The following is a 26,984-nucleotide window of genomic DNA, read 5'->3' as shown; positions in this document are numbered from 1 at the left end:
ACTATCGATGTGAGAGAAACACATCGATTGGTTGCCTCCTGCACTTGTCCTGATCAAGGCCCAGGCAGGGGAGGCGCCTACTACCGAGGTACGTGCCCTTGACTGGAATCAAACCAGGACCCTTCGGTCCACAGGCTGACACTCTATCCACTGAGCCAAATCGGCCAGGACTGATGTTTCTTTTTGGACATGTAACATGCCTAAAGTTTTATGTAGACTGTGTCTTCCATAGAGTTGAAAGTGCTGTTTATGTTTTTAGATTGGCCTAAATATTATTGCTTCAAGCTCAGGAAGTGCTGGGCAATAGATATAGGTTATAAATATTGTTTTTATTGTGCACAAGGAAAAACAGATTGAGAAGCCTAGAATATAGTGTGGTTAAAATGTTTTCCCAGGATTACAAGCTAATCACTGGTGGAATTTACATATTTCATTATTGGTTACACTCCTCAATTATAACAAACTAGAGGCCCGGTGCACGAAATTCGTGCACGGAGGGGGGTTGTCCCTCAGCCCAGCCTGTACCCTCTCCAATCTGGGACCCCACAAGGGATGTCCGACTGCCCGTTTAGGCCCGATCGGGATCGGGCCTAAACGGGCAGTCGGACATCCCTCTCACAATCCAGGACTGCTGGCTCCCAACTGCTTGCCTGCCTGCCTTCCTGATTGCCCCTAACCGCTTCTGCCTGCCAGCCTGATCACCCCCTAACCACTCTGCTGCCAGCCTGTTTGCCCCCAACTTCCCTCCTCTGCCGGCCTGGTTACCCCTAACTGCCCTCTCCTGCAGGGTTGATCACCTCCCACTGCCCTCCCTTGAAGGCCTGGTCCTTCTCAACTGCCCTCCCTTGCAGGCCGGTGCCTCCCAACTGCCCTCTCCTGCTGGCCATCTTGTGGTGGCCATCTTGTGTCCACATGGGGGCAGGATCTTTGACCACATGGGGCAGCTATATTGTGTGTTGCAGTGATGATCAATCTGCATAGTACTCTTTTATTAGATAGGTTAGAGGCCTGGTACAGGGGTGGGGGCCAGCTGGTTTGCCCTGAAGGGTGTCCCTGATCAGGGTGGGGTTCCCTTGGGGCGTGGGGTGGCCTGAGCGAGGGGCCTGTGGTGGTTTGCAGGCTGGCCACACCCCCTGGCAACGCAAGCAGAGGCCCTGGTATCTGGAATTTATTTTCCTTCTACAATTGAAACTTTGTAGCCTGGAGCAGAGCCAAGCCTGGGGCTCCCTCCGAGGCCGGCAGCCATTTGTGTTGGGGTTATAATTGAAACTTTGTTGCCTTAAGCGGGTGGGCCCGGCCAGGGTGCAAAGCTTTCCCCTGTTGCCGGCGGCAACCCTGGCCTGCTCTCTCAAGCTCCATTCTGCCGCCATTTGTTTGAATTTGTTTACCTTCTATAATTGAAACTTTGTAGCTTGAGTGGAGGCTTAGGCCTGCAAAGGCTGGTAGAAAGCTTGCCTTCCTCTGTTACCTAGGAAACCTTGCTCTCTGTGGCTGTAGCCATCTTGGTTTGGGTTAATTTGCATACTCATTCTGATTGGATGGTGGGCGTGGCTTGTGGGAGTGTTGGAGGTACGGTCAATTTGCATATCTGTCTATTATTAGATAGGACTAGTAGCCCATTTGCAGGAAGAATCCTGCAAGTGGCCGCTGCGGCCTCGTGCGCTGCCGCTGCCACCGCCATTACAGCCGCCACGCCTGCTCCCGCGCGCCGCTGCCACCCGCCTGGCTCCGCCCCGCTCCGCCCCGCCCCGCCCTTCCCTCTGGCAGCCACCTTGCTTTCCACTTTTCCTCCCTCTTCCTTCTAAGTTGTCTTCAGTCTTCACTCCTCCCTCCCTCAGCATATGCAAATTAACCGCCATTTTTGTTGGGTAATTTGCATACTCGCCCTGATTGGCTGGTGGGTGTGGCTTGGGCTGGTGGGCGTGGTTTGGGCGTAGCGAAGGTGCAGTCAATTTGCATATTACTATTTTATTAGGTAGGATGTAACACACTAATGCAAGTTCTTATTAATACAGGAAACACTGTAGGATTGGGGGAAGAAGGGCTATCTGTGAACTTGATATTTTCTGCTCAATTTTCCTTTAAACCAACTGCTCTAAAAAATAATTTTAGTTCTATTTTTTTAAAGTGAACTTTTAAAGGTTCTTAATACAAATGTAGTACAAATCAGCAGTGCAGAAACCTGCAGGACCTGCAGAAACCTCTTAATAGAAACTTATAACTGAACCCAACTTTTAAAATAATTTTATTGTCACTATTGAAATGAAATTATTTTATTGTTCTTAATGTTGTTTCTCTTACCTTATTTTGGAATGGTGAATATGGAATACCCTTGCATTGCTACTATACTTTGCTATCATCCTGGATAATAGGAACAAGGTCTTTGGCAGTTTATTTTGCAGTCGTTCTTGCTGACAGGACCAAGGTCTTTGATTTGAAGAGTAGAATAAATTTTAAGTAGCCAAGATCAGAATAATATGACTTTTATCAAGTAGAACCAAAATAGTAGCCGAGTTCACCTAACTAGGGTCTTCTTGTATCTTGGAAGTTAATACTGAAAACCAAGCCGGCTTGTAATCTTGGCACTCTTTTTTGGAACATAGTCTAGAGTCAATTAGAATAAACCTGGAGAAGAAAACAAAGCTCACTAACAATGTTCTTTTTTCTCTGTTCCGCTTCTGTGTATGTCTCTATATTTACTAAATGACAGTGATGTATTTATATTTGTGTCTTTCATCCCTACCTGACTGTAAGCTCTCCAGGACAAGGTCCAGATCTCATATGCTTTATACCTCCTATGTCTGTCATAGTACTTGGGACATAGAGGCTTTCAACAAACATGTGTGGAAATAAAGTGTTAGGATCAAAAGCACTAAATCATAGGCAGAGCTGATGATATCTGAGTTTTAATTATAAAAATAACTATTTGGGTCTATTTTAACATCAGCCTGTTGTAATCTTACATGATGAGAATTTATATACATACTAGAGGCCTGGTGTACAAAATTTGTGCACTGGGGGTGGGAGGGGTCTCTCAGCCCAGCCTGCACCCTCTTGCAGTCCAGGACCCCTCAGGAGATTGGGCCTAATCCAGCAGGTGGACATCCCTCTTGCAATCTGGGATCCCTCATTCCTTATTGCCCACCTGCTTGCTGCTCCTTACCACTCGGCTTGCTGCTCCTTAGCACTGCCGCGGAGGCAGGAGAGGCTCCTGCCACCGCCGCTGTGCTCGCCAGCCGTGCACCCGGCTTCTGGCTGAGCAGCACTCCTCCTGTGGGAGTGCACTGACTACCAGGAGGCAGCTCCTGCATTGAGTGTCTGCCCCCTCGTGGTCAGTGTGCATCATAGCAACTGGTCATTCTGGTTGTTACATTGTAACAGTCGCTTAGGCTTTTATTGTATAGATACTAGAGGCCCGGTGCACGAATTTGTGCACCAGTGGGGTCCCTCGGCCTGGCCTGTGGGATTGGGTGGAAATGGGCTCTCCGACCCCAAGGGGTCCAGGATTGCGAGAGGGCACAGACCAGGCTGAGGGACCCCACCGATGTACGATTGGGGCTGGGGAGGGTTGCGGGGGGGTTGGCCAGCCTGGGAGGGATTGCGGGAGGGCTCCAGGGTGTGTCCGGCTTGTCTCAGTCATGATAGGCCGGACCCCAGCAGCAAGCTAACCTACTGGTCGGAGCGTCTGCCCCCTGGTGGTCAGTGCACATCATAGCTACTGGTCAACTGGTCGACTGTCTGCTCCCTGGTGGTCAGTGCCTGTCATAGTGAGCAGTTGAGCTGTCTTGGCACATCATTAGCATATTATGCTTTGATTAGTTGAACAGACTACCAGACACTTAACATATTAGGCTTTTATTATATAGGAGGATTATCTTTGAAACACAGCAGTGTTAAAAAATGTTTATTTACCTAGGCAATATAATAAAACTTACCTTTAAAATTTCAAATAACACAACAGAATATAAATAAAAATTATATTTGTCTTTCTGCCCCCATGTACTTTCTTCGTTAAACTAAACACACTTTACTGTACATCCTTACAGATCTTTTTTTATTTACAAACATGTATTTATAAACATGCAGACAGACATACATATATTTGTATATTTAGAGAGGTATTTGTGTGTGTGTATATAAATGGGATCCTACTGTATATTCTATTTTGCAACTTGTTTTTAACAGTATATCCTGGGTATAATTCTATGTTGATACATATAATAATGTTCTTTTTCTCTGTTCCATTCCTGTGTATGTCTCTATATTTACTAAATTACAATGATGTATTTATATTTGTGTCTCTCATCCCTTCTCTTGTCTTATTTAATTGCCGCATGTATTCCTTTGTGGGAATATATCATCATATATTTAACGCATCCACTTTGTATAAACAATTATATTGTTTTCAGTTTTCCACTGATCAACAAATATTGAAGTGTACATATGTCTTTATTTTCATATAGTTCAGTGTATATATTCAAGAATGCCTAAGGCTAGATTCTTAGAGGTAGATTTTCTGGATTGAACAGTATGTGCATTTAAAATTTTGATAGATTTTTGCCTAATGTTCTTTTGTTTTTAATATATTTTTATTGATTTCAGAGAGAGGAAGGGAGATGAACAGAGGGATACAAACATCAATGGTGAGAGAGAATCATTGATCAGCTGCCTCCTGCATGCCCCTACTGGGGATTGAGCCTTTAACCTGGGCATGAGGGCCCATGAGTAACTGAGAAAAACTCACCCAGTGTGATCAATTCCGAAATATATCCTTTTAATGGGAATGTAAGTTAGCACAAACAACTCAAGAACAAAATTAGGTACCCAGCCAGTGTGGCTCAGTTGTTGAGCATCGACCCATGAACCAGAAGGTCATGGTTCGATTCCCAGTCAGGGAATTCAGAATCAGGCCATTGTCATTCTCTGTCTGGCTTAATATATTTTTGATAATTTTTTCTGCAAGAACTCTCAAAGGAAAAATGTAAATCATTTTAGTTGCTGTAAGACACCAAATAGATGAAAATACTTTTTACATTTCTTAAGTACAATATAAGTATCATTATAATTATTTTAAAATGTCTGTTTAATTAGAAATTCTCATTACTGAAGCATTCTGGGAATTGTGTAGATTATTTTTTTGCACACTTCACAATCTCTTCTCCATTACTACAAAAATTTAAAAGCTATTATTTAAAAATTAGAGTATATTTAAAAAATTTATCAAATTTGAAGATCCATTTTTGTTGTGGTTAGTATTCAGGTTTTTTACATATTCAGTTTCCATTACATTAAATACAATTAAGGTAGAAGTATTAGGGAACATTTATTATTTGAGTTATCTGTGTCATTCTTCCTTGCTTTGTAATATGTTTTGAAATCAAGACAAACTCACTTTTCACTTATTAGATGCATACTTCTACTGGAGGAGGATTTTGTGACTGTGGAGACACAGAGGCATGGAAAACTGGCCCTTTTTGTATAAGTCATGAACCTGGAGCAGCAGCTACTACAAAAGAGGTAAGAATATTAGTTGTTGTTTTTTAAATAAAAAATGCTAACTACTTTAAGCTTGCTGAAATTAGATAGAAATAAATGTTTTGTGTATGGGTTAAACTGAATTCCATTGAGAATCCTAATAGTGATTTCATAATGAAAAGTTAACTCAGAATACTTTTTGTTAAGCAGTCAATTTCATAAGAGTGAACAATACATATTTAAGCCTAAAGGAACAAATGTAAGTAATTATTGTTGGAAGCCAAATGTAATAAATTAGGAAACAGTAGAACTGACACATAAATTTAATAATTACTTTCCTTAAAAAAAATCAACAAATTGATTATCTGCTATACATCCTAATCAAGAAAAAAAGAATTGAGCCAACTCAGATATAGATAATTAGAAAGGAAAATGAGGAAATAATGATACAATCACAGAAGGGGAATTGTAAGGATTATAAAAAACTCTTTAGATGACAATAAATACATTTGAAAATGTATTACTTTATCAAACAGTATAAAATGCCAATTTATTAATAAACAGAACACTTGAACTATTTGTAAGCTTTGAAGAAATTTAGAAAATTGTCACAAGACAATACTTTCTTTAAAAATGCCATGTTCAATTAGTTTCACAGAGGAATTCTTTTCAAAACTTCAAGAATAAAGAGTTTTTGTACTCTTTTAAACTGTTCCAGATAACCCTAAAGCAGTGAACACCCCAGGGCCCAGATTTTGATCTCTTTAAGTACCATTTTCCATTAAATGCAATCAGGGATTGCTGTGAAAATACTAGATTCTAGAACTTAGGGAATACATAAGCTTATAAGGATGGGTTTATGTCAAAAGAAGAACACAACTTGAAAGGACTTCCATTGACCTGAGTTGGACAATTATAGCATCAAAAAATAATAACAAATAACCATAACAATTGATTAACTCATATTGAAGATATAAAAATCCGTGAGTTCCCAATGAAACATATATAAGAAACAGAAATAAATACAAAGATGAAGTTTGTTGCTATCGTAGTGATTATTGTATCAATTCTTTACTCTAAAAATTGGTAGGAATTGTGTCTCATGGTAAACAAGTATTTCCAGTTGATGAGGCAAAGCTCTTCTTCTTTTTTTTTTTTTATATATTTTTATTGATTTCAGAGAGGAAGGGAGAGGGGGAGAGAGAGAGAGAGAGAGAGAGAGAGAGAGAGAGAGAGAGAGAGAGAGAGAGAACATCAATTATGAGAGAGGATCATTGATCAGCTGCCTCCTGCACGCCTCCTTCTGGGGATCGAATCCGCACCAGGGCATGTACCCTTGACCAGAATTGAACAGGACCCTTCAGTCTGCAGGCCAGTGCTCTATCCACTGAGCCAAACTGGCTAGGTCAAAGCTCTTTTTTCTAGACGAATACTAACTAGTAGAAAAGGGATACTAGAATAAGAAAAAGCAACGTTTTGCAAGCCCTAAGGAAATATATAATAAATGAGGATCATTAATGGATGTGAAAACCCTTGAGACTTGAGTTGATAAGGAACAATATTCACATGGTTCTAAATTGTCATCTCATAGATTACTTGCTAGTCATAAGAGAAAAAAATGAAACTTTACAATGGAGATATCATACTATCATTCCTGAAACCAGTCATGAATCACTGCTAATAGTGGGTTGATGTGGCATAATGAGCATCATCTGATGTAAAATACAGTACATAGCTTAACACCTGAAAATCAGTTACTGCAATACACCATATAAATAGAATAAAAAATAAAACCGTATGATCACAAAAGATGCAGCAAAAGCATTTAACTAATTCCAACACACTTTCATGATAAAAAAGACTTAAATTTAATAGAAGGAAACCTTCTAAACCTGATAGAGGGCATCTAGGAAAAACACACAGCTGTAATTATACTGGATGCTGTCTCCCTAACATCAGGAAGAAGACCAAGATTCTGTTCTTGCTATATCTATTCATTATTGTACTTGAGGTTCTAGCCAGGGCAGTTTGTCAAGAAAAAAGAAATAAAAGACATACATATTAGAAAGGAAGAAGTAAAACTAGCTCTATTTACAGATGACATAATTTATATAAAATATATAGAATATCCTAAGGAATCCATTAAAAATTAATTAGAACTAATAAATCAATTCAGCAAGATTTTCCTATATAATAAAGAGGTAATATGCAAATTGACTGTCACTGCAACTCACAAGATGGCCGCCCCCATGTGGTCAAAGATGGCCGCCTCAAGATGGCCAGCAGGGGAGGACAGTTGTGGGTGGTCAGGCCTACAGGGGAGGGCAGTTGTGGGCGATCAGGCCAGCAGGGGAGGGCAGTTGGGGGTGACCAGGCTGGCATAGGAAGGCAGTTGGGGGCAACCAGGCCAGCGGGGGAGGGCAGTTAGGGGTGAACAGGCCTATAGGGGAGGGCAGTTGGGGGCGACCAGGTAAGCAGGTAGGGCAGTTAGGGGCAATTGGGCCAGCAGGGGAGCAGTTAGGCGTCGATCAGGCTGGCAGAAGAGTGGTTAGGGGGTGATCAGGCTGGCAGGCAGAAGCGGTTAGGGGCAATCAGGCAGGCAGGAAGGTGAGTGGTTGGGAGCCAGCAGTCCTGGATTGTGAGAGGGATGTCTGACTGCCTGTGTAGGCCCGATCCCACTGGACATCCCTCAAGGGGTCCCAGATTGGAGAGGGTGCAGGCTATGTTGAGGGACACACACCCCACCCCCATGCATGAATTTCATGCACTGGGCCTCTAGTAGGATATAAGGTAATCATATAAAAACTAGAGGCCTGGTGCACGAATTCGTGCACCAGTGGGGTTCCTCAGCCTGGCCTGCAGGATCAGGCAGAAACTGCCTCTCCAACATCCCCCGAGGGGTCCTGGGTTGCGAGAGGGCGCAGACCAGGCCAAGGGACTCCACCAGTGCATGATCAGGGCCAGGGAGGGACGCAGGAGGTTGGCCAGCTGGGGAGGGCCCGCAGGAGGGCTCTAGGGCGTGTCTGGCCCAACTCACTCAGTCCTGATCGGCCAGACGCTAGCAGCAAGCTAACCTACCGGTCGGAGTGTCTGCCCCTGGTGGTCAGTGCACATCATAGCGAGTGGTTTTAGTGGCCTTAGCGTATTATTAGCATACTAGAGGCCCGGTGCACGAAATTCATGCATGGGGGGGGGTGTTCCTCAGCCCAGTCTGCACCCTCTCCAATCTGGGACCCCTCGAGGGATGTCCGACTGCCCTTTTAGGCCCGATTCAGGTAGGATCGGTCCTAAACAGGCAGTCGGACATACCTCTCACAATCCAGGACTGCTGGCTCCCAACTGCTCGCCTGCCTGCCTTCCTGATTGCCCCTAACCGCTTCTGCCTGCCAGCTTGATCACCCCCTAACCACTCCCCTGCCAGCCTGATTTATGCCTAACTGCTCCCCTGCCAGCCTGTTTGCCCCTAACTGCCCTCCCCTGCAGGCCTGGTCACCTCTAACTGCCCTCCCCTGCAGGCCTGATCCCCCCTAACTTCCCTCCCCTGCAGGCCCGGTCGCCCCCAACTTCCCTCCTCTGCCTGCCTGGTCACCCCTAACTGCCCTCCCCTACAGGCTTGATCGCCCCCAACTTCCCTCCTCTGCCAGCCTGGTCACCCCTAATTGCCCTCCCCTGCAGGCTTGATCCCCCACAACTGCCCTCTCTTGCAGGCCTGGTCCCCCCCAACTGCCCTCCCCTGCTGGCCTGATGGCCTACAACTACCCTCCCTTGCAGACCTGGTCCCTCCCCACTGTCCTCCCCTGCTGACCATCTTGTGGTGGCCATCTTGTGTCCACATGGGGGCAGTCATCTTTGACCACATGGGGGCAGCCATCTTGTGTGTTGGAGTGATGATCAATTTGCATATTATTCTTTTATTAGATAGGATTAGATAGGATAGAGGCCTGGTACACAGATGGGGGCCAGCTGGTTTGCCCTGAAGGGTGTCCTGGATCAGGGTGGGGGTTCCCTTGGGGTGTGGGGCAGTCTGGGTGAGGGGCCTGTGGTGGTTTGCAGGCCGGTCACGCCCCCTGGCGACCCAAGCGGAGGCCCTGGTATCTGGGATTTATTTATCTTCTGTAATTGAAACTTTGTAGCCTTGAGTGGAGGCCTGGGCCCGCCGGAAAGCTTGGCTTTCTCCGTAGCCTGGGGAAACTCAAGCCTCCTGCTCTCTCCAGCTCCGTGACTGCCGCCATTTTTGTTGGGATTTATTTATCTTCTATAATTGAAACTTTGTAGCCTTGAGTGGAGGCCTGGGCCTGCCAGGGCAGGTGGAAAGCTTGGCTTCCTCCATTGCTGGGGAAACGCAAGCCTCCTGCTTTCTCTGTGGCCGCAGCCATCTTCGTTGGGTTAATTTGCATACTCGCTCCTGATTGGCTGGTGGGCATGGCTTGTGGGTATAGCAGAGGTACGGTCAATTTGCATATTACTCTTTTATTAGATAGGATTACACTTTGATGGTTTGAACGTACAACTGGACACTTAGCATATTAGGCTTTTATTATATAGGACTAGTGGCCCAGTGCAAAAAATTTATGCACATTAAAAGGGAATTAGAGGAAATATTTTAATATTGCTATTTGCCCTTTCTCTATAATAGAAGTGTCAGAGATGAGAGAAAATTAGTAAAATGTATATGAAAATCTCTCTCCTGTCAGAGTCTTGGCATGCCGCAGGACCTAGAGTCAAGTCCCCGCCTACCACCTGCACACGCTTCGAAAACACAGGAGACCTAGACCTGGCTGGCCCCACCCCCATTGGGTGAGACCCAGACCTAGCCGGCCCCACCCCCTCAAGCCCCTCCGGGTGGGGGGGCACAGCCTCAGATCCCCTAGCCCAGCGCCGGGTATGAGGGCGCAGTCTCAGGTCCCCCATTAAGCCCTGCCAGGCAAAGGTTGCAGCCGGAGGTCCCCCATCAAACCCCGCTGGGCAGGGGGCACAGCCTGAGGTCCCTTGGCCCGGCGCTGGGGGTATGGGCACAGCCTGACCTCTCCCGGCCTGGTACCAGGGCTGGGGGTCGCGGCATGAGGTCTCCCAGCCCGGCACCAGGGCAGGGGTGTGGCTTGAGGTCTCCTGTCAAGCCCCGTGGGGTGGGGGGCGCGGCCTGACTCCCTCGCCCAGGCCAGGTGCCATGCAGCCTCAGGTCCCTGCTGTTCGGTCGTGACGTTACGGCATCCTGGCTAATTTGCATATTCCTCTGTTGTATAGATAGATTACTTGTATTTTACCCTAGCCGGTTTGGCTCAGTGGATAGAGTGTTGGCCTGTGGACTGAAGAGTCGTGGGTTCAGTTCTGGTCAAGGGCACATGCCTGGGTTGTGGGTTCGATCCCCAGTAAGGGGCATGCAGGAGGCAGCTGATCAGTGATTCTCTCTCATCATTGATGTTTCTATTTCTCCCTTTTCCTTCCTCTCTAAAATCAATAAAAAATATATACATATAAAAAAAGCAAAAAAGTGTCTTATTAAAAAATAAAAAAATTACTTGTATTTCTATACATTGTAATGAATACTCGGAAAATGAAATTAATGAAAAAATTTCATTTATTTTAGTATCGAAGAGATAAAATATTTAGGAATAAATTTAAGAAAAGTATGAAATGTATATTCTGAAAACTATAAAATATTGTTGAAAGAAATTTTAAAATATCTAAATACATGGAAAAACATCTCATATTTCTGAAACAGAAGAGTTACTATTTATTAATATGCAGCCCTTTGTGTATTTTTCCAAAAGTACCAAGGAATTAACTCAGTTCTTCGCCAACACTGTCCAGGTGTCTCACAAATTTATGCTGGCTTTCCACTGGATTTTTTAAAAATATTTTTCTGTGCTCGTATTTATACAGTTAAATGCAAATTATTATTTTTAATATTTTGTTGATTTTTTTTTTACAGAGAGGAAGGGAGAGGGAGAGAGAGTTAGAAACATCGATGAGAGAAACATCAATCAGCTGCCTCCTGCACACTCCCTACTGGTATGTGCCCATAACCAAGGTACATGCCCTTGACTAGAATCGAACCTGGGACCCTTGAATCCGCAGGCCAACACTCTATTCACTGAGCCAAACCGGATAGGGCATGGATTTTTATTTTTTTATTTTATTTTTTGTCTTAAAGAGCTACTACGATTTTTTTCTTTCCTAATTGAGTCCTTTGTTTAAATAAAGCTATTGTGATATAACTTGCATACCATATAAGAAAATTCACCCATTTAAAGTGTATAATTTAGTGGTTTTTTTATTGTATTCATAGAGTTGTGTAACTGTCAGCATAATCAATTATAGAACATTTTCATCACTTCCAAAGAAACCCTATACCTATTAGCAGTCACTCTCCTTTTTTTTTTTTTAACTTCCCAGCCTTAGGCAATTAATTTGTCTCTATAGATTTGCCGAGTTTGGACATCCTGTATAATAAAAGCCTAATATGCTAAGTGTCCGACCATTCGTTTGAGCAGTTGCTATGACGCGCACTGACCACCAGGGGGCAGATGCTCAGACCGGTAGGTTAGCTTGCTGCTGGGTCTGGCCGATTGGGACTGGGCGAGACATGGCCGGACACGCCCTGGAGCCCTCCCATGGTCCCTCCCCTGCCCTGATAATGCACCAGTGGGGTCCCTCAGCCTGGTCTGCCCCCTCTCGCAATCCAGGACCCCTCGGGGGATGTTGGAGAGCCGGTTTCTGCCCAATCCCTGCAGACCAGGCTGAGGGACCCCACCAGTGCACGAATCTGTGCACTGAACCTCTAGTGTTTTATAAATGGGAAGATATAATGTGTGGTCTTTTGTGATTGGCTTCTTTCACCTAGCATGTTTTCAAGCTTTATCCATGTAGTAGCATGTACTTCATTCCTTTTTATGACCAAATAATATTCCAATGTATAGATATATACCACATATTACTTATCCATTTATCAGTTGAGGGGCTTTTTGGGTGTTTCCACTTTTTGGCTATTAAGAATAATGCTGCTATGATCATTTGTATATACGTTTTGGTGCAGACATTTTTAAATTTCTCTTTGATAGATACCTAGGAGTGGAATGGCTGGGTCATATGTTAACTATGCTTAACATTTTGGACACCTCTTATAGACTGTTTTGCCAGATTGGCTGCACCATTTTACATTTCTGCCAGTAGTGTAAAAGGGTTCAGATTTTTACACATCCTTGCCAACACTTGTTATTATTTGCCTTTTTTTGTTATAGTCATCCTAACAGGTGTGAAGAGGTATATCATTGTGATTTTGATTTGCATTTCCATAATGGCTTATGAGAGCATTTGGATGCATTTTTTTAGCTGATTGGTTTGAACAAGTGTTTTATTAAGGAGGTGATGTTCTGTAATAAAAAGTTTTTTATGAGAGTCAAAAGACTCAGGGTTTAGTCTTGCTTCTATTATTTACAGGCTCTTTGACCTTGGATAGGTTCCTTATCCTTTAAATGTCATTAATTCTCTGCCTTTATTACAGAGTGGCTATGGGAATCAGTTTAAATTATGAGAAAAAAAATTTTTTAAGAATAGTTTATCAATTTTTAGAGAGAGAGGAAGGGAAAGGAAGGGAGAAAAGAAATCTTGATGTAACATCGTTCTGTCTCCTGCATGCCCCCCACTGGAGATCAAGCCTACAACCCAGGCATATGCCCTGACCAGAAATTGAACCATCAACCTTTTGGTGCATGGAATGATGCCCAACTGAGCCACACCGGCCAGGGTGTGAGAAAGATTTTTGTAACTTATAAGGGCTAACCAGTAGTTCTCTGATATTATCATAGTTAGTCTACTCAGAAAGGCAGAGAACATTCATATGGTAGAGCATCACTAAAAGAGGGGGAAGAGGACATGGTCCTGTCTCCTTCCTTTCTATTATCTGTAGCACCGACTTGGCCACAAGGAGTTAAACTAAACTGATATGAATAGCAACTTTCTTGAGGTCAACTCGATTTTATTCCTGGAGGATGGTGTAATGAACTTACTAAAATAACTAGAGGACTGATGCACGAAATTCATGCAAGGGGCTCGGCCCTCCCATTCCCGGCTTCTTCCGGAAAGTCATCCAGAAGGACGTCTAGAAGGTTGTTTGGCTGTCCGGTTTAATTAGCATATTATACTTTTATTATTATAGATTATTATAGCCCTGGCTGGTGTGGCTCACTTGGTTTGGTATCATCCCATGCACTGAGAAGTTGCAGGTTCAATTCCCAGTCAGGGCACATGCCCAGGTTTTGGGCTCAATCCCCAGTAAGGGGCATGCAGGAGGCAGCTAGCTAATTGACGTTTTGCTTTCATTGATGTTTTTCTCTTTCTCTCCCTCTTCGTTTCTCTAAGAAAAAAAGAATATAAATTTAAAAATCTTAAAAAAATAAATATACATAAATATTATAAATTAATAACAGTATCTTCTTTATCCATTTTATTTGTATACAATGTTGGTAGTGTGTTTTTCTCTGCTTACAGAATTTACGTTGTTCGCTGAATGAGGAGGTAATTGCCCAAGCCAGGAAAATGTTCCCTTCAGTGATAAAATACATTGTAGAAATGACTATATGGGAAGAGGAAAAAGAACTGCCTTCTGAACTCCAAATAAGGTGGGAAAATTTTTCAAAAGCTGTAAGTTTTAGTTATTGTTATTTATATTGCAAAATAAGTGTTGGAAAAATGTTTTTGTTATTTACTGCTTAACTTATTACCATTATGCAAATTTTGTAGAGAATTATCTTTTGGGAATACTTCCAAAATGTCCCTTTATATGAGATGTTCTGCTAGGCGTTAACAGAAGTTAAGCCAAAAAGAAGAGCCTAGTCAGGATCTTCTGACCTTTACGAAAAACAAACAAACAAACAACTATTTGTGGGGTCGTGTTCTAAATGATTTTCTAAGTTCCTAGCAGCCACTATCCCAGTAGGGAAGTAAGTTGCCCAGTTTGATACTGGCCTGGACCAACTTCCAGGCTTCCAGGAGGTTTGTGAACAAAGGTAGGGACTTGGGCACAGTGTCTCTCCCTTTAGCCCAGGTCTTTAAGATTAAAAAATGTTTGATGGCCCGGCCAGTGTGGCTCAGTGGTTGAGTATCAACCCATGAACCTGGAGGTCATGGTTCGATTCTCAGTGAGGGCACATGCCCAGATTGTGGGCTCAATTCCCAGTAGGGGGAGTGCAGGAGGTAGCCAGTCAGTGATTCTCTCCTATCATTGATTGATGTTTCTCTCTCTCTCTCCCTCTCCCTTCCTCTCTCAGTTTGTTCCTCAGTGTGTTCTCTCTCCCTCTCCCTTCCTCTCTCAGTGTGTTCCTCAGGTTGTTTGTTAAAAAACAAACAACAGCCCTAACCGGTTTGGCTCAGTGGATAGAGCATCTGCCTGCGGACTGAAAGGTCCCAGGTTCGATTCCGGTCAAGGGCATGTACCTTGGTTGCAGGCACATCCCCAGTAGGAGGTGTGCAGGAGGCAGCTGATCGATGTTTCTCTCTCATTGATGTTTCTAACTATCTCTTTCCCTTCCTCTCTGTAAAAAATCAATAAAATATATTTTAAAAACAACAACAACAACAATAAAAAAAGTTTGATGGCAGGAATTAGGAATTGGCCCTTTCCCCTGTTCTTTGGTATCTAGGATTATTTCAGTTGTAGATATTTAACACCTTTAAGCCCCAAATCCAGGAATTCCAGGAATAGCCATAAATAAGTTTTCTGAGACTATAATATTTGCTCTTAACTTACAAATGCAAAGGGGAATTCTAGACCTGATATGAAGATATAATTTGGGCCTTGTGGGTAAATCTAATCACAAATCTATTATTCTTCTTTGAATTTACTAGGTTTTATGGTTTGTTTTATTTTAGGAGAGAAAATTAAGAATTTAAGTTTATAAAGACAATAAACATACTGTTTTCCTCTTGCTGGGCCCATAAACTGCTAGGGAAAGTGCAGGTCATCAGAGATTATGTCCACAAAGGTTTTAATTTCAAATATGTGATATCATCAGTTAAACCCATTTAAGAATTATGTTGGTCAACAAAATACTAGTTAACAATCTGCCTGCCTAAAAAGGGAGAGTTGCTTGAGTGTGGATGTATATGGAGGCTTCATTGGACTTCAGATTCACATATCTGAGTTCTATCCTTCTCACTGCTTATTGGCATTGTGACCATGAAGAAATCCTTTTGAGCTTCCATATCCTAAGCTATAAGAGACCCAAGAAAATCTTCCTCTTAGAGTTATGAGGATCAATAATTGAGCGCATTGTAAAGCATCTATATAATCTATATAATAAAGAGCCAGGGTCATAACAACCGTTATGACTAAAGGCTTAACCAGACAGGAAGTCAGTGCTGGGTTGCCGTGGCGACCCAGCACTGATTGGGCCGCTGCTGGCACCCTGACCCAGCACTGACTGCCTAGGGGGCTGCGGATCAGGCCCAGAGAGAGGCCTGCAGAGAGGCAGGGTCTGATCCGTAGCCTCTGTGGCAGCCGTTGATCAGAACTTGCCTCTCTTTCTCTCCCAGCCTGGCCAACAGCCGCGCCTCCATTTCTCTCCAGGCCTCCACTGGAGCTGCTGATCAGCCCTGCCTTTCTGATCAGGCCCCGTTGATAGGCCCAGAGATGCTGACTGGCATAGAAACTGATCAATCAGAACCAAATCTGGTTGAATGTAAGGAGCCAATGGCTGCCTAGGAGGCGGAGCTTTTGACGCTGACTGGCATAGAAACTGACCAATCAGAACCAAATTGGCCGGCAGAGGAGGGCAGTTGGGGGCGAGATCAGGCCGGCAGGGGAGGGCAGTTGGGGGCGAGATCAGGCTGGCAGGGGAGGGCACTTGGGGCAACCAGGCTGGCAGGGGAGGGCAGTTGAGGGTGAGATCAGGCTGGCAGGGGAGGGCAGTTGGGGGTGAGATCAGGCCGGCAGGGGAGGGCAGTTGGGGGCGAGATCAGGCTGGCAGGGGAGGGCAGTTGGGGGCAACCAGGCTGGCAGGGGAGGGCAGTTGGGGGTGAGATCAGGCCGGTAGGGGAGAGCAGTTGGGGGCTCGATCAGGCCGGCAGGGGAGGGCAGTTAGGGGCGATCAGGCAGGCAGGCAGAGAGGTTAGGGGCAATCAGGCAGGCAGGCAGAGGCAGTTAGGGGCGATCAGGCAGGCAGGCAGAGAGGTTAGGGGCGATCAGGCAGGCAGGAAGAGGGGTTAGGGGCAATCAGGCAGGCAGGCAGGTGAGTGGTTAGGAGCCAGCGGTCACAGATTGTGAGAGGAGTATCCAACTGCCGGTTTAGGCCCGAACCCACAGGGATCAGGCCTAAACCGGCGGTCGGACATCCCCTGAGAGGTCCCCTATTGGAGTGGGTGCAGGCTGGGCTGAGGGAACCCCCCTCTCCATGCACGAATTTCGTGCACTGGGCCTCTAGTATTATATAAACTGTTGAAAACTGATAATATCTAAATTTGTGTAGCCCATGACAACTGTTTTCACATGTTTTATAAGATCCTCACACCAGTCTTAAATGTAGACATTCTACTCTTCTTAGAGATGTAAGAGGTATTGTCATCTCAACAAGATTAAAAGCCTAAGCCACCCAAATGTCTATAAGGTTCCTTACTCAGTCAAATGGCAGTGCCCACACTTTAAATCTATATACTTAAAAAAACTTAAATGTACTGTAAAACCAGAAATATAAGGTAAAACAAAAATAAATCAATAAAAACTAAATGTTAATAAAATGTTACTATTATTGCCTGCTTGAAGGTTCTGAGTCTGAGGCCTTTCTTTGTCAAGATGAGAAGTTAGCAAGAGTTGAGTGGTATTAAAACCATGACACTGGCCTGGACCAACTTCCAGGTTCCCAGGAGGTTGTGAACAAAGGTAGGGACTTGGGCACAGTGTCTCTCTTTAGCCCAGGTCTTGAAGATTAAAAAATGTTTGATAGCCCTGCCAGTGTGGCTCAGTGGTTGAGCGTCAACCCATGAACATGGAGATATGATTTGATTCCCCGTCAGGGCACATGCCCGGATTGTGGGCTCAATCCCCAGTGGGGTCGTGCAGGAAGTAGCCAATCAATGATTCTATCTCATCATTGATGTTTCTTTCTCTCCCTCTCCCTTCCTCTTTCATTGTGTTCCTGCCACTAAACTGACAATAATAATCTACACCCAGCCATGATGGCTCAGTGGTTGAACATCGACCTGTGAACCAGGAGGTCATGGTTAGATTCCCAGTCAGAGCACATGCCCGGGTTGCAGGCTTGGTCTCCAGTAGTGGGCATGCAGGAAGCAGCCAATTAATGATTCTGTCTCATTGATGTTTCTATCTCTCCCTCTCCCTTCCTCTCTGAAATCAATAAAAATATATTTTAAGAAAGTAAAAAAATAAATAAACTGACAGTAATCATCTGTATCTAGAAGTAATAAAAAAAAGTTGGGAAAAGTCATGGAAAAGGTAATACTTGTATTAGGGTTTTTAAAATTCCACAGTACTGTACTACGTAAAATAATTTCCTATATGAGTATTATAGTGGTACTTTCTCATATGTAAGAACTTACACAATGCTGCTTTGGTACAGATGTCATATATCATTTTAGCTTATTTTTCATATTTTCCTTTGTTTATTTGTTGCAATTCTGAATGCTTATCTTATTTTTTAAACAGGGAGAAAAATGAAAGATACTATTGTGTCCTTTTTAATGACGAACACCATTCATATGACCATGTCATATACAGTCTACAAAGAGCTCTTGATTGTGAGCTTGCAGAGGCCCAGTTGCATACCACTGCCATAGACAAAGAGGTTTGTGAGCTTCATTTGAATTATTGTACTGTCTTATATCAGTTCCTGGAAGTTAGGTGTTGACTGAGCCCTTGCCAAGTGCTTTAGTATCGTGTTAGGTACAACCATCTTCTTCACCCATTTCTTATATCCTACACAAACTGGTTAAAACTTGACTTTTCTACTTGTGTATCATAGTTGTAGATAATTATAACTTTCCTCTTTTAGTCTAAGTAATTAGAAAGGTGGCTGAATGTATTTGGCAAAGAGTAAAGAATGTTGGCTCAACTTCAGTTTCTAATTTTTGTTGAATGAATGAATAAATGTGTGAATTATTAGAAGTGGATCATTTCTGAGGTTTTAACATTCATTAAAACGATTTTTAGAATAATATTGATTTATGGCTCAGCTTTTATTTCATTTCCATCCAAAGCAATGAGTTCCTCAGGTGTATAGAAAGACTAACACTACCCTGCCCTAGAGAGGAGTGTAATATAGTGAAAGAAGCAGCATGGCATTAGTAATTAGTGTAGTGATTCTAGGGCTTGAGGAAACAACATCCTGGCCACAACTCTAACTCACTAGTGGACCTTAAGTGTGTTATGCAACACATGCTGAAGAACTTCGAGTTTATTCATGAGAAGTATTTATTTATTTATTTTTATTGATTTCAGAGAGGAAGGGAGAGGGGTAGAGAGATAAGAAACATTAGTCATGAGAGAGAATCTATTGGCTGCTTCCTGCACGTTCCCTTCTGGGGATCAAGTCCACAACCCAGGCATGTGTTCTTGACTGAAATCAAACCTGGTACCCTTCAGTCTGCTAGCCATTGTTCTCCACTGACCCAAACCAGCTGGAGCTATGCATGAGAAGTATTTAAAGCATATAGCAGGAGTTTAGTAAACCACAGTTATTATTATCAGACGGAAATAGAGTACACTACAAAAAGTAAAGAACTGACATCTTGCTAGGCAGGAAATCTAAATCCTAACGTATAGAAATTCTCTACTAGTGGTATTAAAAGTTCTGGAACTACCCAAAGGTGTTAAACATTTGTGATTATCTTTCATCTTTGAACTTTTAGGCAGTCGACAAATGATTAATAATTAAGAACTCATTAGGTTTTTGGGCTCTATATTACTAATTGATTGGGATTGTCATTCTGCTATTTAATTCTCATGTTTGTCTATAATTAGGGTCGTCGGGCTGTTAAAGCTGGTGCTTTTGCTGCTTGCCAGGAAGCAAAGGAAGATATAAAGGTAATTTTCTGAATTAGGGACAAAGAGAACGTAAGAGGAATGCACATTATAAGAACCCAAGTAAAACAACTATCTTTTTGAAATGGGTTTTGCTTCCTAAGTAAAGATAGGGTTGATGCATTTGGACTCAGAGATTTTGAACTGCAATGGTCATGTAATTTCTTTTTTAAAGAATAGATTACTTAGTTAAAACAAAACTTTTAAAACTAGGTGTTTTTTTTTATATTCCTTTTATTTGTAGAGTCATTCAGAAAATGTCTCTCAACATCCACTTCATGTAGAAGTATTACACTCTGAAGTTATGGCTCATCAAAAATTTGCTTTACGTCTTGGCTCCTGGATGAACAAAATTATGAGCTATTCAAGTAAGCATATAGTCTAATACTGTGTTGTTTTTTTAAATAGCTACAAATTTAAAATATTAAGTATAAAATAAAATTTCGTTTTAAATATATTTTGATTAATTTTCAGAAATGCATTTCAAGTACTGTAAAGAATATTATATTGGCTCTTGATTCTATGATGTTGACAGAATTGTCCTTGTTATCAAATGTTTGAAGATTAATGTTAATTTTTTTCACATGCTATAGGAAACATACTTTTGGGAGAAATGTTATAAGAGTAAATATTATGTGATGGCTTTTTTTTGTAGGTGATTTTAGACAGATCTTTTGCCAAGCATGCCTTAGAGAAGAACCTGGCTCTGAAAATCCCTGTCTCATAAGCAGGTTAATGCTTTGGGATGCAAAGCTTTATAAAGGTAGGTGGATCTTTGCTTATGCTGTTTGCTATGAAGCAAAGGAAGATTATGACCTTAAAATGGAGCTATGATCTCTTTTGTTTACTAATATCAATGATATTGGTTTATAAGATAAACGTTAAGGTAAGATCAACCAATCAATATGTATTCTTCTGTGTTGAAACTCGGGGATACTGCCTTTTAATTATAGTGCCTTTTCACTTAATCAGGATCAGTAAAAGAAGTATGTATATGTATGTAGTGCCATTATTAAAGCTGTACTAATATTCATTTTTATAAATCTAAACAAAGAACAAAAAGTGAAAGGTAAGAGAAAAAGGCTAAAGGGGATGGAAAAGGAAAGAATAAAGAGTAAGAGTAGTTTTGAGTGAAATAGAATGAAAAAGAATGGAGAAATGTTGGGAGAGGTAGAATGAAGTAAGATAAAGTAGTGAGAAAACTACAGAAAAAGAGGAAAAGGGCCATATATGTATATATTTTAAATTCTACCTATTAAACATTAATGTGATAAATGCTACTCATATTTGAGTCCTTGAGGTCTACTAGCATGTGAAATAATTTTATATTTTGCCACTTCTAATAGCTGGAATGTTTTTTTTGCCTTGGTGATACTACCCCACTTCCCCCAAAAATGATTTATAGGTGCCCGTAAGATCCTTCACGAATTGATCTTCAGCAGTTTTTTTATGGAGATGGAATACAAAAAATTCTTTGCTATGGAATTTGTAAAGGTAATTGCTCTTTATAAATAGATATCAATAAGTAGAAATAGAAAATAATTTTATAAATAAAGTAATAGAAACAAAGAGGATAATTATGAATCCAGAATTTAATTTTATGATTCATTTTTTTGTCAAACATTTTTTTATTTTCACATTTGATAGTATGGAAACAGTAGTCTGGGAGAGGAGAAAGGTGGGAAATGACCTATTATTTGCTAAGACAGAACAATAGAAAGTTACCACGTTCATTCATCCTTCCTAATCATTTGCCTGTTAATATAATAAGAATAGAAGTGACTAGTTGAAAGTCATAGCAGGGAAAAGGAACATATAAGAATACTAAAGTGCCCTGGCCAGTTTGGCTTAGTGGATGGAGCATCAGCCTCCAGATGTAAGGGTCCCAGGTTCGATTCTAGTCAAGGGCACATGCCCAGATTACAGGCTCGATCCCAAGTAGGGGGTGTGCAGGAGGCAGCCAATCAATGGTTCTCTCTCATCATTGATGTTTCTATTTCTCCCTGTTCCTTCCTCTCTGAAATAAATTTAAAATATATATATATCCTAGAGGCCCAGTGCATGAAATTCATGCACGGTGGGGTGGGGTGGAGGGGGGGTCCCTCAGCCCGGCCTGCACCCTCTGCAATCCAGGACCCCTTGGGGGATGTCCGGCTGCCTCTCACAATCCGGGACCGCTGGCTCCTAACCGCTCGCCTGCCTGCCTGCCTGATCGCCCCTAAACCCTCTGCCTGCCTGCCTGCCTGATCGCCCCTAACTGCTCCCCTACCATCCTGATCACCCCTAACTGCCTCTGCCTCGCCCCACACTTAGGACCCAGGATTCCCTCCTCCGGCCGGCACCCAGGACCCGGGCTTCCCTCCCCCTGGGCCGGCCGCAGCCGCAGGGGACCATGGGTGGGCGGCTTCGCCTGGGCCGCAGCCACAAATGCCCAGGACCGCGGGGCGTGCGGCTTGTCCCTCTCCTGGGCCGCAGGCGCAGGCACAGCCACTGGCACCCGGGACCGCAGGGCAGGTGGCTTGTCCCTCTCCCGGGCCTCAGCCCCAGCCACTGGCGCCTGGGACCGCGGGGTGTGTGGCTTGTCCCTCTCCCAGGCTGCAGGCACAGCTCCTGGCGCCTGGGACTGCAGGGGAGGCGGTTTGTTCCTCTCCCAGGCTGTAGCCTGACTGGTCCCCATTCCTCTCTCACGAGCTCATTTGTGCCTGGCTGATCCCCATTCCTCTCATCCCACTGTTGAGGTGTGTGAGTCGTGACGGCATGAGTGCGTAATGACCATTTGCATATAAGGATGTTTTAAAAAAAATGCTAAAGGGAGGCAGGAATTATGTGGGCAAGAGTTCTGTTTTGCCTTATGTAAGGTATCCAATAAATACTAGTTAGGTTCCTCTGATATTGAATTGCAGGCAGTTCTGTAAAACTTAAAACAGGGCAGAGGTAGGACCCAGGATAGAACTGGAAGCAGAAAGTGAAATAATGATTGTTAAAGGCAAATGATACTGTAGGGTAAGATCCCTCAATCCCTGAATTTTAGAAGTAGATTGTTAAAAGTAACTAAGACATTTGGTTTCTTGAAAGGTGATGACAACTCAGGTTGTCAACTCTTTTCTAGAAAATTCTTTAGAGATACAATATTGAACCATATGTATAATCTGAAAGGAAATTATTTTCTTATACAAAATCAGTTCTCTTTACTAAGATGATATTTTTTGTATGCAATGGGTACCTCTTAAAATCTATGGGAATTCTAATGGATAAAATTAAATATGTAGATCAAGGATCTAACACTATGCTTGATACATGACTGAATGTATTATTATTTTTGGTCTCCCAGTATATCAGGGTTTATTTTCAGCTGGTATGCACCAGTAGGGATAAGAAATTATGTACAGCCAGCATCCATTCTGTTTAAGGCTAGATTGAATCTAATTGGTTAGTTTTCTGGTTCATATCAGTTTATAAGTACTTGGAATATAGCCCATGCCCTATACCAGTGGTCGGCAAACCGCGGCTTGGGAGCCACATGCGGCTCTTTGGCCCCTTGAGTGTTCTAACGCCACTTCTTCAAAATAGACTTGCCCAGGCCGAAAACCGACTTCTGCGCATGGGCCACGAAGTTTCAATCGCACTGTACGTGCGCGTCCGCACGTGGTATTTTGTGGAAGAGCCACACTCAAGGGGCCAAAGAGCCGCATGTGGCTCGCGAGCCATGGTTTGCCGACCACTGCCCTATACCATTGGGATAGAATTTGCTAGCGACTGCCCCAGATCTTATTTGGAGGAAGGATATACTGCCCCATTGCAGTCCTCTGTGATTTTTTACCTGTGTTTGTGTGTTTTGTGCATTTTGTTGTTTGTTTGTTTTTAACATTTATTTATTTATTTATTTATTTATTTATTTATTTATTTATTTATTTATTTTAAGCCTCACCAGAAGATGTTTTTTCCATTGATTTTTGGAGAGAGTAGGAGGGAGGGTGGGAGGGGAAGGAGAGAGATGAGAGAGACACATCGATTGGATGCCTCTTGTACATGCCCTGGGGATTGAATACTTGACCAGGAATTAAACCTATGACCCTTTGGTGAGTGGGCTGATGCTCTAACCACTTTGTCATACCAGCAAGGGCTGCATTTTTTTTTTTTTTTTATCGTTCTCACTTCCAACTCTGTGAGATTGTACAGTTGAATTCATGTTTGGTCTCGTTCATTATTTTCTTTCTAATATATTTTTGTTGACCATATTATCTCCTATCAAGAAATAGGAATTATAATATTTGTCATCTATATATAGAAACAGATTTGCAGCAGCTGTTAAAATTGGGATTTTTAAGTTTTCAGTAGTCATTTTTAATTGATTCTCTACTTATTACTTATTATATCTTTCAGTATTATAAACAGCTGCAGAAAGAATATATCAGTGATGATCATGACAGAAGTATTTCTGTAACTGCACTGTCAGTTCAAATGTTTACTGTTCCTACTCTGGTATGTATTAATAACTTCTTTGCAATCTTTCTAAGTAAAACTTGTTGTGTTTTTTAAGAATTTTGCTTAGTGTTGATTCAAAACAATGTCAAAATCATTATATTGAGCTAATTTCATCTGGAAAATTGAATAATATGTGGTATCTGCATGTGAATAATATATTAATGGTATCCAAGACAAGGTAACTTGTGAAGTGGGAATGATGACACTGCCTTTGTCTTAAAGTCCTGATCCTTACACGTGAATTCTAGAGTTTATTTCTCAGTTTTAAGAGTAACTTAGGAGCAATGCCTTTTCAATACCAATTTTTTTTTTTTTTGCTTTTTTGTTGTTGTCCTTTAGTTATTGGGGTGAGTGGATAGATTAAGATAAAGCAGGTGTAGGGTATGACTCCAGCATTGTGGGAGATATAGTGCTGTTTAGACCTGGGAGGAGAGTGGAGGAATCTGCTTTCTTTTTGTACTACTTTTTTTCCTATTTCTTTTGGACAGTTTGGCTAACTATACTTTCCCATTTCGAAGTCCAGAGAAAAGGATGGGAAGAGATAGTGGACTGGGAGTTAGGGAGATGTGCCATAATAAATAATAATGTGATAGAAGTTATGAAGTATATCTATGATTGTTCTATTTTTGCTCGTTGTGTGATTGCCTATGGTAAGCATTATATAAATAATCTTAGTAATGGGTTTGGGGTGTCCAGACAGGTGTTTTCTAGTTATTGAGGAATAGGGAATTTTTTACTTTTAGAAAATAGCTTCTCAGAAATTGCTGTTCTGTGAGACTAAGGATTGTGTTTGATGTTCAGTAAACATATTAAAAATAACTCACTGAGTTATTTCTAAGTTAATACTAAAGACAACATTTGAAATATTCTGCAGGCTCGACATCTTATTGAAGAGCAGAATGTTATTTCGGTCATTACTGAAACTTTGCTAGAAGTTTTGCCTGAGTACTTGGATAGGAACAACAAATTCAACTTCCAGGGTTATAGCCAGGACAAATTGGGAAGAGTATATGCTGTTATATGTGATCTAAAGTAAGTTGTTCGAGTCAAAAGGTGAGGGTACTTATTAAACACACTGTGCTTATTTGTTCTGCCTTGTAAATAAACCTCTGATGCTTTTGGTTATCTAAGATTCACTTTATAATGAGAAGTAAAAAGAAATCTTACTGTCTCATCTTAATAAATGTTTTAAGTGAAGGCTTCTTATAGAGTTAAAACCAAGTTAATAAAGAAGGGGCCTGTCACAGTAACTTAGGGTCACTAAATGAATCTCCATCATAATTACTATGCCTTCCACTCAGTTCCACTTCTGTACTTTGGTTCTGTCCTTCCTGTATAGTCTCTTCGGGCATAGTTTCAGATGATCTGATTGGTGTGAATTTCTTTTTATTTTATTTTAATATATTTTATTGATTTTTTACAGAGAGGAAGGGAGAGGGATAGAGAGTTAGAAATATCAATGAGAGAGAAACATTGATCAGCTGCCTCCTGCACACCCCCTATTGGGGATGTGCCTGCAACCAAGGTATATGCCCTTGACTGGATTTGAACCTGGGACCCTTCAGTCTGCAGGCCAATGCTCTATCCACTGAGCCAAACCGGTTAGGGCGTGAATTTCTTTTTAACTCCCTATTTCATACATGTAACCAAGTTATTGATATTCATCAGTGGTTTCTTAAGTTTTTCTCCTTGAAGAAAGTTGAGAGTTTCTTTTTAAACTAAAATAGAAATCATATGATAAATCTTGGGAATGTTGGACCTAAAAGGAAATTTATTTTAGAAATAAATGGTGAATATTATAAGGGTTGTAATATCAACTATTCAATAAGTCATAAACTTCAAAAAATTCCTTTCTTTTAAGACTATATTAAGATAAAATATATTTCACTTAGTTTGCTATTTTTTTAATTTAATAAATCTTTATTGTTCAGATTATTACAATTGTTCCTCTTTTTTCCCCCCATAGCTCCCCTCCACCTGGTTCCCACCCCACCCTCTGCCCTTACCTCCCCCGCACTGTCCTCATCCATAGGTGTACGATTTTTGTCCAGTCTCTTCCCGCACCCCCCCACACCCTTTCCCCCCCGAGAATTCCCAGTCCACTTCCTTTCTATGCCCCTGATTCTATTCTATTCACCAGTTTATTCTGTTCATCAGATTTTTTATTCACTTGATTTTTAGATTCACTTGTTGATAGACATGTATTTGCTGTTCATAATTTTTATCTTTACCTTTTTCTTCTTCTTCCTCTTCTTAAAGAATGAATAACTTTCAGCATTTCATATAATACTGGTTTGGTGGTGATGAACTCCTTTAGCTTTTTCTTATCTGTGAAGCTCTTTATCTGACCTTCAATTCTGAATGATAGCTTTGCTGGGTAGAGTAATCTTGGTGGTAGGTTCTTGCTATTCATCACTTTGAATATTTCTTGCCATTCCCATCTGGCCTGCATAGTTTCTGTTGAGAAATCAGCTGACAATGGTATGGGTGCTCCCTTGTAGGTAATTAACTGTTTTTCTCTTGCTGCTTTTAATATTCACTCTTTGTGTTTTGCTCTTGGCATTTTAATTATGATGTGTCTTGGTGTGGTCCTCTTTGGATTGATTCCTTTTGTTTGGGGTTCTGTGCACTTCCTGGACTTGTAAGTCTATTTCTTTCACCAGTTGGGGGAAGTTTTCTGTTATTATTTCTTCAAATAGGTTTTCAGTATCTTGCTCTCTCTCTTCTTCTGGCACCCCCATAATTCTGATGTTGGTACGCTTGAGGTTGTCCCAGAGGCTCCTTACACTGTCTTCAAATTTTTGGATTCTTTTTTCTTTTTGCTTTCCCGGTTGGGTGTTTTTTGCTTCTTTGTATTTCAAATCTTTGACTTGATTCTTGCGGTCCTCTAGTCTGCTGTTAGGTCTCTGTATAATATTTTTTATTTCAGTCAGTGTATGCTTCATTTCTAGTTGATCCTTTTTCATATCCTCGAGGGTCTCGCTAAATTTAT

General features: G+C 42.0%; 1 protein-coding gene across 4 annotated transcripts in view; it reads left to right on the top strand.

Moving 5' to 3' along the window:
- Positions 1 to 26,984, top strand: part of UBR1 (ubiquitin protein ligase E3 component n-recognin 1) — a 151,236-nt gene that overhangs the window by 20,120 nt on the left and 104,132 nt on the right. For all 4 annotated transcript variants that reach the window (XM_079769305.1, XM_079769303.1, XM_079769304.1 and 1 more), the window contains 9 exons: positions 5,407 to 5,517; positions 13,966 to 14,096; positions 18,134 to 18,272; positions 19,448 to 19,510; positions 19,752 to 19,875; positions 20,163 to 20,270; positions 20,913 to 21,001; positions 23,891 to 23,989; positions 24,867 to 25,024. In XM_079769305.1, the coding sequence (XP_079625431.1) occupies positions 5,407 to 5,517; positions 13,966 to 14,096; positions 18,134 to 18,272; positions 19,448 to 19,510; positions 19,752 to 19,875; positions 20,163 to 20,270; positions 20,913 to 21,001; positions 23,891 to 23,989; positions 24,867 to 25,024 (1,022 nt within the window). The remainder of the gene's footprint in view (positions 1 to 5,406; positions 5,518 to 13,965; positions 14,097 to 18,133; positions 18,273 to 19,447; positions 19,511 to 19,751; positions 19,876 to 20,162; positions 20,271 to 20,912; positions 21,002 to 23,890; positions 23,990 to 24,866; positions 25,025 to 26,984) is intronic.

Source organism: Cnephaeus nilssonii (assembly GCF_951640355.1).
Source record: "Cnephaeus nilssonii genome assembly, chromosome: 4".
NCBI lineage: Eukaryota > Metazoa > Chordata > Mammalia > Chiroptera > Vespertilionidae > Cnephaeus > Cnephaeus nilssonii.
This window is presented reverse-complemented; position numbering and strand designations above follow the sequence as displayed.